At 35.9% G+C, this 18233-nt stretch overlaps 1 protein-coding gene across 2 annotated transcripts in view; it reads left to right on the top strand.

Moving 5' to 3' along the window:
* Positions 1 to 16944, top strand: part of RAB28 (RAB28, member RAS oncogene family) — a 53103-nt gene extending 36159 nt beyond the window's left edge. Inside the window, exons 5-7 of one of the 2 annotated variants that reach the window (XM_054391601.1) lie at positions 6471 to 6574; positions 9784 to 9861; positions 16749 to 16944. In XM_054391601.1, the coding sequence (XP_054247576.1) occupies positions 6471 to 6574; positions 9784 to 9861; positions 16749 to 16841 (275 nt within the window). In that variant the 3' untranslated portion in view covers positions 16842 to 16944. Of the gene's footprint in view, positions 1 to 6470; positions 6575 to 9783; positions 9862 to 14173; positions 14237 to 16748 lie in introns of those variants that run through there. The other variant, XM_054391602.1, reaches the window with a different exon arrangement.
* The last annotated feature ends 1289 nt before the right edge of the window (positions 16945 to 18233 follow it).

Raw genomic sequence — 18233 nt, 5'->3', positions numbered from 1 at the left:
GACATTATACCAAAAAACCAGGATGAGAAAGAGGTTGTCATATGCAGCCCCCTTTTTTATGAGCCTGGAGTATTTTCAGAAGAGAAAATACATACATAATTTTAAGCACATGTAAATCAAATTAATAAATTATTAAAGCATTTTACTTGTCATGTCTGTGTGGGCTAATCATGATAGCTCATTATTTAAACATTATGTAATTGTATACCTTGTGTGAACAGCTGCAAATACTTTGCAGAGAGATTTATATTTCATTTTTTTTCACAGCATACTATAAAAGAATATGTTTTTATGTGGTACTGTAGATTAATACAGCTGTTTACTCATAACTTTAAAACTACCCTTAATTATATTAAAACATGAAGTAGTTGTAATATGCATGTTAACTACAAGACTAGGTAGATGTAAATTCATTTATGTGTTAATACAGGTTTTAATGGAAAAGACTGCAATTATCAATTAAAAAATAGTTCAGCTTAAATGGGAGAACTGCCCCTTTGTAACAAACTCCCTCCCAGTTGCAAGCTTTTAAAATGGAAGGTGGTCAGGTTTGGGTGGAGAGGCTTCCCTTTACTGATATTCTGTGAATTCTCTTTTGTGTTTCTGAACTATATGTATGAAAAGAAAGTGGTTGTCCTGGTTGTCACTGGTATAACCATCTAAAATCACTCTATAGTGCCTTATAGTTGGCAAGTGTAATCTCAGGATCCAAGAGAAATGCCAATAAACCATTAAGCAGACTTGCTTAACATGCATTTTGCATGTCACTCAGCTCCTTGTGCTCTTCTGAACAAGCACTACCACAGTTTTTTCAGCTCCTTGGAAGTACCTGTGCAAGTTATATGTTTGTATTTCTTCCAGAATTACCTGAAAGGAAGATTCATGCAAAATGAATGTTTTCTGACTTGGAAGAAAAAGAAAAAAAGAAAAGAAAAATAAAGTAGTTCTATACAGTTTTTCTCCAGTGATGTTATGAAAGAAGAGGTTGGCAGCCCTGTAGGAAAGGGAGATAAATAGCATGAGCTGCAGCCTTTACATTCTGCACAAATGATGTTCTGTTGTCTTTCGGGAGTGTGTGCAGTTATTTCCTTGTGTGACACTATTTAAATCAAAATACACTGTTACTACATTTTTTTGGCACGTTGAAAGATTATAAACCCAGAACATTCGTCATTCTTCTAACTATTGATACATAGTTTGAAATACTGGCTTTGTGTTTGTACTTTTGTATCACTCTGCTAAAATGTTACACATTTTGGTATTGCTTTAATTTTAAGACAATACAGCTGCTGTATTGTCTTTACTTTACTCCTTGAAGCAGTGTTTTGTGAGCTAATTATATTCGTTCTGGTTCATTTCAGTGAAGCAGGTGAGCTAAAGTAAATTTTCACCTGCTTGACTATTTTTTCCACATATATGTGTTGGAATGGAATGGAAATGATCATTTGTCTCTGCAGAGAGGTGCAAGGTGGCTTGTTGCAGACATTTTTGGGTTTTTTTGTCTTGCGGAGTGCCACATATATCTAAATACTGTAAGAGAAACAAATGTGGCATGGATTTATTTATCATGAGTGGCTTCAGAGTCTCAAGTCAAAAATAGCAGAATTATTCAATCAAGACTGAATTGCTGTTGAATGTTTGTGTGTGGGTAGACTGTAAAGCACCCATTTGTGTTGTCTAGCACTTCCTAGTGTTTTTCTATTCCCTTGCTACTACCCAATAAAAAAAAATTTCAGTGACTTGCTCTTATTTTCTCAAGTAAAGTTATACAGAGATTGGATTTTGAATATTTATGCTGCCTCAAATGTTTACTCAGACTTTGTGTATCATTTGCTATCTAGCCTTGCAGTCACTGTAAACAGTTTTCTGTCTTGAGTTAGCACTATCAGCTTTTCACTGAAAATAAATGATGCATAGCAGCAATTCAAAGGATGATAAAATTAATTTCTTTTTGGGTATAAATCACCTGAAGATGTGACCCAATCAAATTTCTCTGGTCCTTTAAAATGACTATTTTCTTCTTGTTGTGTTTGAAATGTCCCTTGCTCTCCAAAGAGGTGACTGTGATGTTGTTTGCATTCTTTTCCTTACCTCAATTCCACAGCGTTCTTCTTACCTGTTTTTCTTCTCACATCTTCAGGAATGCCTTAAAGGGAGGATCCTTGGGATTTCTGTGGGAGTTCATATTTCTCTTCCATTTTTTTCACCTCACTAGGTCTCTGTTTAGTTTCACCTATAAACCAAACTGAGCCAAACCATTGTTCATGAGAAGCAAATAAGCCTTTAGTAAGCCTTACTTCTGCTACATCAGGCACTGATCTATGCTGGTTTCATCTTCAAGGGGGGATTTTCAATTGCATCTGTCTGGCTTGGTGGAAGTCATATCTGAATTCCTGAGGTTGTTAATCTATTTTTATTGTGGCAGTATCTTTATGGGATACCTGTACATACAAATACATACAGATCTATTAATTAGGGAGCAGCAATTTGTCTTGCTAGCTTTACTTGAAATCGCTCTTCATGCTAGACAAGATTAAAGTTTTATTCCAGGGAAACAAAAAGTTGGGCTCTTGACTAGTCAGAAACAGTTGCAGGACAGGAATATTAAGGGAACGGAGATAATTCTGAAACCATGTTTTTTTCTGTCTTTTTTTTTTTTTTTTGGTAGTTCTTGCATGAGCTGTTTAAGTGTGTTTCAGGTGTAAAAATGAACCCTAACCTTTTTCTGTCCTCATGAGTCCAGTCAGGAAAAGAATATTGTGACCTATCTCTCACTCCCCCCTTGTTTGTGCTGTTCCTCTGCTTCCCCTGATTTTGGTTTAATTTGATTTAAGTATTTAATACAATGCAGATATGCCAAGTGGTTTCTCTGTAGTCAAGGAATTAGCATTTTACCTATTGCTTTGCTAACTTACACTTTAACTGCTGTCATTCCTGTCTGCTGGTCCTGTTTTAAAAACCTTTAGAATCTTAGAAACGATAAATCAAAGACATACTGCATTCTGTAAAATTTACACATCTTGGGGTTGCTTTACCTTCTCATGATAGAAAAGATAATTTGGTAATGCAGATAGCTTGTATCCCAGCTCTTAACACAAAGTACCTTAGATGATTCTGCTTTTGGCAGGGGGGTTGGACTTGATGGTCTCTTGAGGTTGCTTCCAACCTCTAACATTTTGTGATTCTGTAACATTTGTGTGCTTTAGAGATGCACTGTTTGCAGAGAGTTAAATCTTTTTTATCCAGAATAAAATCCTTGTGTCTCCTTTAGACATCCCATTGTGAATGTCTAGGCATCAATTTATATTCTACTTGGTAAAAATGGAGCTATGAATTTTCCCCTGGGGTTGTCTTCTTCCTCACCCCCTTTGGATGAGGAGGATGACTGTACCGTGTGACACATAAACTTCACCTTGGGCCTTTCTCTAAATGTTTGTGTTTGATGTGTGTCCAAATCTTGCAGATTTTCTTTGAGACCTTTGTTAGGTAGGGCCTATCATAACCATTACCACAGTTAAAATGTCCTTGTTTTGCATCTTAATTTCAGTAATTCCTTTTTCTTGGCCAATGCAATGTTATCTAATCATTTAGAGTATTCTGCAAGATCATTTTCCTGGTTTGTAAAATCAAGCTGTATTTATGTATCTGATTCTCTTTCTATCCAAAACTTATTTGTCTTTGCCTTTTAACTTTTCATGGCTTAAGTGCATTCTAGTGTCATCCTTCATCCCAATATATCCCTGCTGTTAATTGGCTCATCATATGACCCCACACTGGCCAGCTGTTAGTTTTCTTTCTATAAAATTCCTGCACTCCTTATAAACATCTTTTTTAGAAAATCATTTTTTCTGCTCCAAATCCCTCCTTAAAAGTCTTTCTGCTGTGATGTCTAAATAAAAACTGGGCAAGACTTATCTCCTGGTGTCCTAAGAATTCTGCCTGTCGAGCTGACCAGCATCAGATGTTCAAGAGAAAGGTCTGGGGGAATAACTATTCAAACCATTCACTGCATATTTTCTGATCTTCAGTAACTGTCTCTGATTGTGCCTTTAGCCTGTGGCAGTGCAAAGTAATTTGAGTTAGTGTAGTCATCTTTCATTGACTGCAAACTGCAACTTTCTGGAGTTAAATATTTATTAATGCTTGAAACCCTTTTCTTGTACTCAAACTGTGCCCTCTTTCACTGAGAGCTAATGTAACATGAATTGCCTTGCATTTACTGTGGGCTGGGAGCGTGCACATGGACAGTCACCTGGCAGTTATCTGGCATAACAGTAAGTGTACAGTTCACAGCTGACTGCCCAGAATTCAGAAGGCCCAAGGTGAAATGCTTGTAAGTGGGGAGAGGGACTGAGAATTACAGAAAACTCAGAAATAAAATTTCACCTTGATTTCCACTTCCAGTCTTTTTAAGACCCTTAAGATCTTGTGTACTTTTAATTTCTCTATGGTAGTAAAGTATATACTCCACTGGCCATATGTCATTCTTGATGCTTCTTCAAATAGAAAATTAGGAGGCATTTGAAAATATGATTTCCAGTATGGCAGAGCCATTTTCTTCTGGAAAATTTTAGCCTGCTGTTGTGTTCTTCTACTCCGTGTGCTTTCCTTTGTGGTGAGGAGAGTTTGAGAGAAATCGTAACTTGTGAGCTTGATTTTATGGACTTACATAAGCATGTTGTGGTATTTGAGAGGAATACAGTATAAATGCTATCTCTTTATTAATTGTTATTGTAATAATGTGTAGGCTTCTGAAGTTTGGATGTAGTTCAAGAAATACATTGGGTTAAATTTGGAGGTGGGATTAAGGTACCTTTAAGAGCTCATCAGATTTATTTTTCCCCAAAGAGTAATCTCACCATTGTGTTTTCCAAGCTGCACTTAAAGCTAATATGTGAAAAGTACAAATAATAATAATATTTGTGTTATATTTTAAGTGTTTGCAACAGAGACTGTCTTCTGGTAGTTATTTTTTAGAGAAAATTAAAATAGCTGTTGTGTGGAATGTGTGAGTTTTTAACAAAATTCTTACTGAGCTTGGGTTTTATCTTAGTAAAGGTATTTGTTCTTTTTTTGTGTGTGTGGAACTATCCCACATTTACTATTATGAAAAACTGTACCCAGACATTAGTGTTAATAGCTTAGTATTTTAGTCCTTCACAAATTAATGCCTATGGTAACTGGATGATTTTAGGCCTGTTCCTATAAACAAGGTCTTACTGATGTGCAAGGAACAGTAACATGTGGCAGAAAGTCCACATTAACCAAGGTAAGCAGTATAAATGGGGTGTAGGAATCCCCTGTTAGACTAAAAAATCTCCAAGAGAAAAATCTCCAGAGCCTACAAATTAAAGACCTCCAATATAATTTTAAAATAAAGCCTTTTATGTAGTAGGAGAGCGTTTTTTTCAGCTGATAATCAAATGACACTATTATGCAGGCTTACTAGATTTGCAAATTTACAAGTTTTTACAAGTCAGTTGGGTCCCTTCCTCAGGAAATCAGTTTAAAGTTTTTTTTTCCTGTATTGACTCAAAGAGCCTGGTTGTCCTTAAATCCTTCTGAATATATTTGCCTTATAATTTGACGGCATTGAGTCAACACCCTTATAGGAACTGTAATGCAATAAAAAGAGAAACTGTTCAATATAGTTTCCAGTTACCTTAGGATCAGATTTGGAGAAACTGGAATGTACACAATAAAACCTGTGCAAGACTTGAGTGCCATGTTGTTTTGGAAGCAACCAGTGCTTTTCTACATAAAACAGCATTTGAAAGCTTTGCTCTGCTTGCAATGATTGTAAAGTGATAAAAATGAAAATGCCTGTGACTCTTGAAGTATGCATTTTACTGGTTTTAATTTTCTGAACCATGCCTTTATGGAATTAAAAGCTTCATGTATAAGTAACTAAGTATTAGTGTTTCCCCTCAGTTAGTTTTTTATTATACTGAATGTTTTTGCTGTCCCATGTTCTGCAATAAAGTTGTGTGTATCTCATTTACATTTTATGCTTAGGAAAAATGTGTAGCTTCAGATGTGCTTGGTGAAGTCCATTTTGTAAATAAAATCTCTTTAAGATTACACTGGAATCTCCAATATGTATCATGCTTGCAAACAGAATGTACAAGTGTTTCTGCTTTTGTATGTAGTTAGCAGTAAAGTTGCTGCAAGTTGTTTGTGTGTATCCAGAAATTTGACCTTTACTTCAGATAACAACTTGTTGCATTTGATGATACAATTTTCATTGTATTTTTAGTTGTAATTTCTTTTTAGTTTTGTCACTAAAATGAATTTGTTGTAATTTGTTATTTTTATTTTGGCAAATGATTATGAAAAGAAAGAAACTTGCATTTGCTTACACCTATAAAGGAAGAGGTTACATCTGACATGTTTCCAATGAATTAATTTCTAAGACAGGTAACTCACAGGACTCCACTGCAGTAATTTTTCCTGTCTTCTCTTACTTTTAGTTGACTTGGAACATATGCGCACAGTGAAAGTTGACAAGCATCAGCGATTCTGCCAGGAAAACAATTTCAGTAGCCATTTCGTGTCAGCCAAGACAGGAGATTCTGTAAGTAAGGCAAATAAGTCTGTAAAAGTCTTGTACAGGTCTTTTGTTTGTTTGTTTGTTTGTTTTAATGCAACACTGATTTTATACTTTGTGTCTCAAACCATTGAGGAATTGGGCTGCTGCAGGTCCTTTTTGCCTGCCTGGCTGCATGAAAAACAAATCTTTATATGAGTGTGTGGATTTTTTATGAGTTACAGTACTTATCTGATTTGCAGTCTGAGGTGTAGATTTCAGATAATTGTCTTATAAGACATGTCTGCAGAACTAGTCTTATGAGGAGCAGCTGAGGGAACTTGGATTGTTTAGTCTGGAGAGGAGAAGGTGAAGGTGAGATGTTACTGCTCTCTACAACTACAAGGTTGTAGTGAGGTGGGGTTGGTCTCTTCTCCCTAGGATCAAGTGATAGAGGGAGAGTAAATAGATAGAGGGCTTCAAGTTGTGCCAGGGAAGGTTTAGATTGGCTATTAGGAAAAAATTCTTCATTGACAGTGTTCAGGTTTTGGAACAGGCTGCCCTGGGAAATTGTGGAGTCACCATCTCTCAAGGTGTTCAAAATATGTGTCAACATGGCACTTCAGAACATGGTTTAATGGCCATGGTGCTGTTAGCATGATGGTTGGACTTCATGATTTTATTCCGACCAAAATAATTTTATGATTCTATGATTTTAGTATGGAAATGTTCTAGTTTATTCATCAGCATGAGAAAAGAGACCAGCTGGATCTCTGCTGTAGTTAGAAGTATTCCATTTTTCCAGATGGAATCCCACCTATAGCCCAGCAATACAGAAACTTTCACTGTTTGGTAATGTCACAAGCCCCTGTTCCAATGAAAGTTTTCAATGTGGGTCCTGAGCCATGAGAGACACTCCCTCTGCAGGTCCACTGAAATTTGAACGTTCTGGTATTCGTAATGCTTTGCAGAGCACATTTTTTGAACAATCTTTGACTCTGAACTAACTAGGTTATTTGTTTTAGTTGGAAGTGTATTGAAGAAAGAATTCTTTTTCGGTTGACTGTATCAGTCAAATTAAGTCACATTGTATTGTTTTGCTTGATTTCTGTCATATGCCTCATGACTTTGTCATTCCCATGAAACAATCCTGTATCTGTCTCCTGTTTATTTTTATGTTATTGAATGGTAACACCCTGTTCAATTATCTGGAAGTATAATTCTGTAACACAAATGGAATCATTTGTTTTTGTAAGATCTTTGATGAAACTTCTGCATTGGACTGCCTAATTTCATAGGATAATAGTTTTTCTGTAAAGTCTAACAATATTGATGTTACGAATACAGTGACTCATGATTCTGCTTATAGTTTGTGTTAAATCTCTGGCACTTTTAAAGTATGAAAATATAGGGGGTTTATGCATGAAGAAAAACTTTGTAGTACTTCACTCAGTGAAATGTGCATCTGATAAAATTTATTCCTTTCTCAAGGAAACAACCTTTTTGTGGGATTAGGTAATAGGAAGAAAAAGCATCTCTTTTAATAAGGTTGATATTTAACATTACAAATTATGAACGAATCCTCATTAGGTCTTTTGGATTGATTCATGAATTGCAGCAGCATCCTGCTACACACAATAACTGCTTTTTTTTTTGGCTTACTGTTTAAAATCAAATCTGAAAATATCTAGAAAGCATTAACCGTATATCTGTTTAAATATTTACTAACATAAGAAGCTATGAGGGTAGTTTACAGTAGTTAAATCCATATTGAAATTAAAATTGAGTTAACTCTTTCACTGTTTCAAAATCTTCATTTATTTGGGTAGTAGTGCAAGAAAGACAGAGTGTTTACCCTAGGCAGTGATTTAAGAAGAGGCCATCCATTGCTACTGTGGATATAGGCTTAGAGTCTTAAATACTCAGTTAAGATAAATGTTTTGTTTACCTCTGGTATTTCCAACAGGCTTATTTGCAAAAGATCATTTTATGTATGTAGAAAAGCCCAGAAGTCTCCTTACGGAAGAAAAACAAAATGCCTGAAAAGTAGAGCAAACTGTCTTATTGTCCATCACATTGCATAACTAAAGCATTGAAGTTGTGTGTGCTGTTTTGTGCACAAAGCATCCTCATGGCAGGTGAGGCTCAGGACATCTGAGAATCTGGTATGGGTTAAAGTAGCTCTCTGGAAAAGGTAGGCATGTTCAGGATTTCCTTTCTTGCTCTGTGGATGCCAGCTGAATAGACCAGTACGAGACTAAGGAGTCCAGAGGAGAGAGATTATTTTGGAAGCTACCACATTTTGTTGATTGTGCCAATAATTTGCTACTGGTTTGGATCTCAGATGTAAGAAGAGATTGTGTAAATTGAATTTTCTTTGAAAATGACTAAAAACACTTACACAGGCCTTATCTTTTGAGGGTGGCAGCTGCAAGCTGAAAAGCAATGTTTGTTGGTAGTTTAGATTGTGAGCCTAATATCTATGTAGACATAATGCTTGACAATAGTGTTCAGCAGTGCAAGGTCCTCTTTAGCTTCTGTTCTTTAATCTCAGTTAAAATGCAGCTGCCTCAACAGTAAGATTGGCAAACTGGATTTAGATGAAGTAAAGGAGTAGTTTAAGATAGCAGTGCTACCTGATGTTGTCTGTTACACCATGTCCAAAGTCTGACTTCGAGGCTGCTGCATGCCGTACATCTTGCTTGTTTCCTAGGCACTTCTGTTCAGTATAACACACATACTATACTGTAAGTCTCTTCAGGACAAAAAGTTTCATTGCTTTTGTATAGCTTATATGTTTTTTTAAGCATGTGCAGCAGAGATTTTGGTGATCTTGATGCACAGTTCTTTTGGTCTCGATTTCAGAAACCTGCATCTCTATTGCACAATACACTGGCAATATATTTTGCTGCTAAACATCAGTGAATACCCTTATTCATATTTTATAGCACTGAGAGTAGTACTTGAGAGGTGGGTTGTGTAAAAGGCTGTTTAAGTTTGGGTCTCTGGAGGCAGAGTAGAAGTGTTGCTTGACAGTGCAGCATACTGTTCATTCCTTGTACCATTGTTGAGTTACATTTTCCAATTTTTAAACAAAATTGACTGTACCAGATGAGGTTATTTTCAGATCTGTTTTGTACAGGTCATAATTTTGTATATCTCATTGTTTACAGTTCAAGGATGGTTTGATGTATTTGAAAGAACCTCAAGGATGTCTGTTTTTAATCATTTAAGTGAAATTAAATTTTTTTCCATAGGTCTTCCTGTGTTTTCAGAGAATTGCTGCTGACATACTTGGCATCAAATTAAACAAAGCAGAACTGGAACAATCACAGGTGATTTTCCACAACTACATGTTCTTTCTTAGTATTTTATCTAGTATTAAAAAAAAAAAATCTCATTGCACATTAATAACTGTTCTTTAAAGCAAGCTGCATCTGTTACTCTGAAAGCAATTACTTACTTTCACAACAGCTTTTTCTGAACTATAATAATTCCTTATTTATCCATCATGATTAGCTTTCTGAAACAAGAAAATGTATATTCAAAAAATTAAGAAAAAATTAGTTTGAGAGTTGATTGCTTTAAAACAGTACTTAAAATTGGCTTAGAAATTAAAACCTTTTTGTATGTGTGCATATGCAGGTAGCATGGAAGATACTCTTATGTACTCTCTGGCATCTGCAATTATTTTTCTCATTGTACCAGTCCCAAATAATCTCTCTCTAATGGAGCTGCATAGTTTCTACCCTTGCATTTTGTGTTCTGTTGATTGCATTTTGAGTGTTATTTTGGATTTCATGCCATTTCCTCTGCAGTAAGAAGGGGTTGAGAGAGGGGCGAATGTTTCCCAGCAATAGGTGGGAAGGTTTGTCAAGAAGGGTTGCCCCAGTTCTCTTATGGAGATTAGCAGTGAATTAGGGATAGAATATAGCAATTTCACTGTGAACACATGGCAAAACCCTGCTGCATGCCCTGCTCTAAGCTGGAGCAGAGCTTTGCTGTAGTTCATGCCATTCAGTAGTTGCTGCATGCAAAATGACTCTGGGATCATTGTTTTAGGACCTTATGAATTAATTGGGAAAAGATGTTTTCACTATTTTTAAATCTTTGCACTGTGACAATCTAATTAAAATGTGAGTACTTGCTTGACTGTGTCTACCAGAGCTGGAAGTCACTTAGTTTTTATCAGTTTAAGTTAGGAGATTAAAAATGTGTTAATTGTTCAAATAAGCAAGGAAGAATTTTTCTAATATAACCCTTTTTCCTTTACCACCTCCTTTTCCCTAGTTCCTTCTTCTAAAAATATTTTTCCTGCCAGTAAGGCTGTGTGCAGAGGTTTAAACCCAAAAGTTTTTATACAAACCCAGTTTCAGTAACCTCAAAAACAAAGATTATACTACTGAGGCAACCCTTACAATGAAATTATGTCTGAGCTTACAATACACTAATTTTAAATTTACTTACTGAACAAAAAGCTATTCTAGTGGTGTAATATCCTGGAACTGCTACTGACTACTAACATTAAGTACCACAAAACACGTCAACAGTTTCATTAAAAAAAAAGGGCAGACCATTACTTTCCTACAGCTTGGTCTCCTGCTTTTTGAAATACACAATAAATATGTAATTTCTGAAAGTGTTTTGCCACAGCAGTGTTTACAATCTGTGTTGAAGTGGTTAACTAGAAAACTGTATTGCAAACAGTAAGATGGTGAAATATACTTACAGTACATACCTAACAAGCAAAGCTAAGGAGTTTCAGAGAGCTGCAATTTCTAGGTAGAGAAATACTGAGTGTGTCTTTTCAGTGGTCTTTTACTGCTAAGACACCATTCATCTATTGTTCTGAGCTCTATGATAATAGTTATATAAATAATTCAGCTCATAAAGAGGTCTTTTTTTTTTTTTTGTTGGTTGTGTAGCCAGCAGTGGAACATCAGTTTTAAGACCTTTCTGTGCTGTGGTGTTGTGTTCTAGTAACAGGAGTGTAAGCTTCTAGATATCTATGGAAATCCTTATGCTAAATAGGGATGTACAGAAAATGGTAGCTTTCTAAAAAGAAGTGTCTCTTTTTTAGGTGTTTTTAAAGTATGAACCTTGATACAGCCCTGACTCAAAAGCCAAACTGGTACCAGTTTTAAGAAGGTTTCCTCCTACCTTAGTATTACAATTACAGAATTAATGTAGAGAATTACAGAATTAGTTACAGAATTAATTTTCTCCTAACAGTATTAATTATGGAATTAATGCTGTTAAGCAGGGCAATGGAGTATTTAATGTGTGAATCAGTGATATTATACAAATCACAGTAGCAATAGTCTAAAAATAGTTAATGTGCATGAATTAAGTACTCACTTTGGCCCACACATTACTGTTAATGTGAATCTAAGCTATAGGGATTGAAAAAAGAAAGATTAAAAAACCCTCAAACATCTTGAAAAGCCAAGAACAACAACAACAAAACCAAACCAAACCCAACAAAAGCCTCCCTCCAAAGCCAAACAACCAAAACCAACCAACCACCACCACCAAGAAAAAAAACAACAACAAAAGAAGAAATGAATCCAGTAACTGGAGTTTAACAGGAAGGAAACTTCATTGTCACCAGTCAGGTACAGCAGGAGTCACACAGGTTGCTACACTGTGCATGTAGCCCAAGAGTGAGAGCTGGAGAGCAGCTGCCTGACTTTGCACAGCTCTGCTAGTGGAGCAGTTTCAGTCTACTCCAAATAAGCAACAGTTCTTAGTTACTAGTAAAGTGTTTGCTTCCTTTGAGAGGGCTGTTTTGAGTGGGTTGTAGGATTGCCCCAGTTTAAGTCAGTGAGAAACCAAAGGGAATTCTATTGGAGTTTCTGTCTTGTTAGCTGGATCTTAAGGTTCATTGTGGTATGGAACCAAATACCCTGGTCACTTCTTCATACAGAGAAGGAAAAGCCTCTGCACAAAACTGGAGATGGAAAACTTGAACCTTCATATCCTCAGGGGAATGAATAAAGGACATTTCTTGAGGCAAGTTTATTAGTCTGCAGTGGAAAAGCCTAAGTGAAATAGTGTGTAGATGCTGTTTCCTGAAAGCATGGAGCTGGTCTCTTGGCTGGAAAGAGGTGGTGTTAGATGATGTTGCCATTACTAGGTTTCTGGTTTACCACAGACCTTTTTTTATGGTGGATACAAGTCCTTTAGTATGATGGTTGTGTTTTGTTTTTTTAAATTTCCATCTGCAAAATGGGCACAGGCTTCCTTAAATTACAGAACAGTTATGTGAACGTGCTCCTTAACATTCAAGACATTTAATACTCCAGCTACTGGACTGTAAGAGCAGATAAATAAATAGGTGGATGCTAGGTAGATGCTATAAAGAAACAAAAGCAATACAATAGCATGGCTTATCCTTAAATCAGTAAGTGTGCAAGTGTTGACTTGGATTTAAGCTTTAAAGAGTAAAATACTTGGTGCACATTAGTAAAAATTACAATTTACATGCTGGACTACAGCTTTGAATTTCCCATATTTTGTGGAACGTGTGATTTCCTCATGAGAAAGTTGTTACTTGAATAGATTTGGCAGAGAACATCAGATGTCCTCATTCAGTTGAAGTGGTAACTAAGTATAAAGTGAAATACTGAGTTTGTGTAAAATGCCACCAGTGCAATGCTATATGTGATTGATGTTTTTAGTATGTATATCTTCATTATTACTGATTGTTTAATATTGAGAATACTGTTTAAAAAGTAGCATTTTTGATTCTGTGCCTGAAGATCAGATTTCTTATGTTTAAAATCGATTGTAATTATCACAGTCAATAGAAAGAGCTTAGAAGTGACTCCACAGATGGTTAGAAATAAGTAATAGGAATCCCCAAACCAGTATCTGATTTTGTTTAAATGGGCTTTTGAGCTTTGGTGTCTGGCAGAACTGCAGAAGTTCTAGTGAAAAGTAGATGGGGTTCTTGGTCCCTTTCAATTTAACAGCACAACCTCTGTTAATTAACTGCAAGAGCAAGCCTTAGAAACTTGAGTTATTTACCATGTATTATTATAGAAAACAGCTGCAGCAGTGTGAGATATTAATACAACCCAAGTTACTGCCCTTTTGCTGGAATTTATCGCTCCCACAGCAGCATCAGAAAATGGAAGGTGATCATGTGCCTTGGCCACATCAGGGTGAAGTTGAGCAGCTTAGCTTAAACTGCTGCTGAAAGTTGTTTTTAAGCGAAGCTGCCAGACTTTGTGCTGAAGCGGATGAGGTTCAAGTACACGTTACATTCCACCAGCTCTCCTTTGGCAGCAGTGATCTCCAGCAGAGGAGTAGGACAGACATTTGGGGGTGGTAAGTTTTCAAACTATCTCAGCTAGAGCTACTAAACCTTGTCTGTTAACATGCTGAGATGACTGTTAATCAAACCTTCATTTGAACAAAGCTGTGGTGAAACAAAGAACTAGATTGCTCTTTATGCGTGACTGCAAAGTAAAGCATGTTTTTGAAGTGGAGCAGTTCCAAAGTAAGAAAATAGCAGATTCTGATGTATTTTCAGTCCTCAAAATACTCTCCCTTTTAAATCGCAAGGGTCTGATGAAATTTGAGGAAATAGCTCCTTTACTAATCAAATGTTTTTCTTTCTATATTTTTCGCTTTCAACTGTAGTGTAAAAACTGCATGGGGTACAGCTTTGTTCCTTGGCATTGGCAAGAGCTAGCATTTTTGTAAGTGATGTGTAGTTTTCTCTTTAACTAAATGCCAGTTCAGCAAACTAGGGTGTGTGTGCCAGCTTTGCACAATAAAATGTTTGGCAGGTAAGTCAGATCTGGAATTCAGAGCACCTGTGCCAGGAAAGGTTGTTTCTCGTTATTGACAGTGGTTTGAACCATGGCAATGACATGCCATAGCAACTGCTGCAAAGAAGGCCAAGTTTTTTATTATCTTGGGGTTAAAAGAAATGTTGCAGCGGTATTGTTTTGTTCTTATTTAGATGAAATACCTTTAGAAAATCCAAGTCATTTATGATAGTCAGTTTCTTGCTACAGTGTGCCTAAGCATGGGTCACTAAACCTGCCTGTGTTTACATGATGGGATTTAGACCAATGTTTTGAGGAACAATTAATTGCCTACTGATTGCAAGATTTTTTCTTTTTTTTTTTTTTTTTTCTTCAGCTCTAGTCAAAAGATTGGTATGAAGGAACTAGGTCCTGTGAGGTCAGATAGCACTGTTTAATGCTGAAACTCCTACTACTGCCTTACGTGGGATTTGGCAACCTTTCCCTTGATAACATCAGGCCAGGAGTCCAGTAAATCATGAATGTTGTCCACTAGATAAGATAATATGAATGTAATCAATTAAACTCAAGAAGGGTACATCAGCAGCTAATAAATCCAGATCTCTTACCAACCAGTTCAATTGACATATAGGTTTTATTTAGAGACATAATTTTTAATATATATTGTTTAAATTTTCATATAATCCAGTTTAAATATTGTTTCCTCTAATAGTATTAATCTTGAAAGTATGTTGTGTAAATGTTGAAGTGTTTAAGAAAAAATTGTTAAATGGTCCAGGGTATCTTTCACAGCAGAGTTACCTCTGTTACTTGACAGAAATTGTCCTATGGGTTTTCCTGCCCTTTGCATGAACAGTGTATTAATGGTGAGAAAACTTTCAGCAGTTTTGTTTGTCTTCAAGGGGAAAAACAAGAGCCTTTTAGTTTTCTGAGAAGCAAAGAAAAATCAAAGATTGCAGCACCCAGATGTGAGACTGTTAATATGTGTCACTGTTTTTGGCTACAATGCAGTAGTTATGTACTGGAAATGATGCATGTGTACACCTAATGCACTTGTTACAGTTGTTGATAGGAAGCTAATTAGGAACCCTAATGTAATAGTTAACTACCTTAGACTTAAAAGAACAGCCCATTGTCATCTTTTCTCCACTGACTTGCCTTCTTTTGCTTTAATACACTTTCATTGACTGCATGTATGAATGTTTCACTTTGGTGCTTTGAAAGGGCATGTCCTTGAGGAATCTTGAGAAACAGCCCTGATGGTGATGCTTTCAGCTAGACTTGTTGCTCTTGTATCAGCATAAGGCCTGAAAAGAAATGCACTTTTGTTTTGCTTCTGCATAGCCTTTTTTATGCTATTCATTCATTCTCTTCAGCTACTGATCAATCTCTCTCTTTTTTGTTTTTTTTTTCCTCTTCTCTTCTTACATTCTTCTCCTTGCCCTCTATCCATTATGTTGATACATGATTAACAGCATGTTGTCAGGGCAGAACTAGTGAAATATCCTGAAGAAGATAACCAACATCACAACACTTCCAACTGCCAGAGCAAAGTCTGCTCAATGCAGTAGTTCAGGTATTGATGGAAAACTTTTGTTTGTTTGGGTTTTTTCCAAGCGGTATTGCCTTTACATGAAGTAACAACTGTTACAGTAAGTTCAACTGGAAAATGTATCTCTCAGCACTTGTAGTACTTAACATTAATTTGGAACTCTGAGCACATGATGTTTCTAATAATTGGATAGTTCATAGAAATTTAAAAATACTTCATGTTTGTTAGAAAGATCCTTCAGTGCTGTATATTCAAAATGTTACATAGCTGCCTCAAATGGAAATAGACACAAAACTCCTTGTAGGAGAGATCAACCATCTTATCAGACACTTTATGAATAGCAATGAGTAATGTCTGTTGGATCCATATTAGAAAATAAATATTTATGGTATGTCTTAATTTAGTCTTTAGTCAGTTTGTCTATCAAAGTGGTTTTGAAATATGGTTAGTTTTGAAATTTACTTTGAATTCTGTCTGTATTCTCTTGTGAAGTGCTGGGAGTAAAGCAGGAAAGACAAACTACATGCAAGTACCATGTAGGCAGTTAAACAGTGCATACCATAGTCTTTGTAAAGAGGTATTATTTCCACACAAATCAATTTTCATGGAAGTAAAACTCTGTTCATTGCTTTTGCAAAAACAAGTCAGGTTCCCATTGTAGTGCCATGAAAACCTACTGAGGCACTTCCTTCTGCTTAGCATGGATAAACTGGTATTTAGAATGAGAATTAGCACCTGATAAGACTTTCTGTAAGGTAATGAGAAAAACCCTAAAGGGTATCAATTTGCTTACTATTTTTCACTTCATATTACATAACAAAATATCTGTTGATTGCTTTGCTGGCATGAAGATTACATTTTCTGATAGATACTGTGTTTTCTTTTGTGACAGAGAGTGGTGAAGGCAGATATTGTCAACTACAGTCAGGAGCCTGTGACGAGAACCGTTAATCCTCCTAGAAGCTCCATGTGTGCAGTTCAATGACTATGCTGCTTTTCTCTGTTTTGATATCTTCAGCAGTCCTCCTACCTTGACACAGGCTCTGGGATTCCCAGGAACTTTTAATAGTGACCATCACAACAGTGCAATTAGAGGTTTCAAAGGAACGTTGCCCCGTTGTACACTGAGAAGCAGCAAGGCAGTTTTTTGACTGGCTGAGATTCAAATGTGAGGCCACACACTTCGAAAAATTAAGATCTATATTCTTTTAAATTATATTTAAATAAAGCAGTATAACTGTTTTTATATGTTTCCTCCTGTCTGATTACTGGAATAAGAAGTGGATGAAGAAGTCCTGCCTTCAGAATACTTTTAAAGACATCACAGTGGAAGGCTATTTTGCCAAAGCACATTAAAAAAATCATCTTTTTTCGTTGGATTTTTTCCCCCCCTTCCTGTGTACTGAACTGACACTCATCAAGATGTAACCTGGAAGAGCTATTGGTGGAATAATTCGAAGCACATAAATTTTATCTAGGTATAGTTTGGAAAGTATTCCATTAATATATATATACATAATTCAAAATGTTTAAATTGTATCCAGTAAAGAACAACTCTTGAAATAAAGTGTAATATAAAAATAGTTACTTTTCTGAAGCCTCAGGTTGTCTCCATGAATACTCTGAAAAGTGCTAGTGTTTTTTGTGTATTTTTATTACCACATCAGCATTACTTTTGCAGTAGTAGATGTGCTCCTGTCTTCATGAATATAGATGAATTTCAGTCAACAGTTTGGGTTGTAAATGTTGAGTGATATATTCAATGTGCATTAGAAACTGTTGATGGATCAACTAGGATCAGTTGTTTTTAATAACTGAATCACTTTTGGTCTAGTACTCTTCTCTTTCTAGTTCAGACTAAATGACAAATAAAAAGCTGTCTGCTCTGTGATCATCACATTTCTCTGCTCCTTTTCTAGCAGTCTCTTTTAGACATGAAGTTCTCTGCTACACATAGCAATTGAAAGCTAAAGAGAGAAATAAAAAAAAATAAGTTAACTTGATTCTAAACTAGAAGTCTTTTTCTGTTTTAACTTTAGAATGTGTTTTCTTATAAAGTCCAGCAAAAAAGATGTACAACATTATTGAGGCTGAGTAAAGGAAGCTTATCATTGCAAGTGAAAATGGTAAGGTCCTTCAAGTAAATGTTCCTATTAAGCTCTTCAAGCAACTGCTTAATAGTTGGAACTATTAACCTATTAGTAGTTTAATAAACTATTTTAGCTATGTAAAAAAACCCCAACATTGCAGATGGTAAATATGTGCTATTTTTATTATTTTGTTATGTTTCAAATTCATTGAAAAGCTGAGTTTTAGACTGCTCAGCATGCAGCTTGATGGCAGTTTTATAACTACATTATAATGATTTAGTTTTGTA

The sequence above is a fragment of the Indicator indicator genome, chromosome 23 (assembly GCF_027791375.1).
Source record: "Indicator indicator isolate 239-I01 chromosome 23, UM_Iind_1.1, whole genome shotgun sequence".
NCBI lineage: Eukaryota > Metazoa > Chordata > Aves > Piciformes > Indicatoridae > Indicator > Indicator indicator.
The sequence above is the reverse complement of the archived record's forward strand: the minus strand, read 5'-3'. Positions and strand labels throughout refer to the sequence as shown.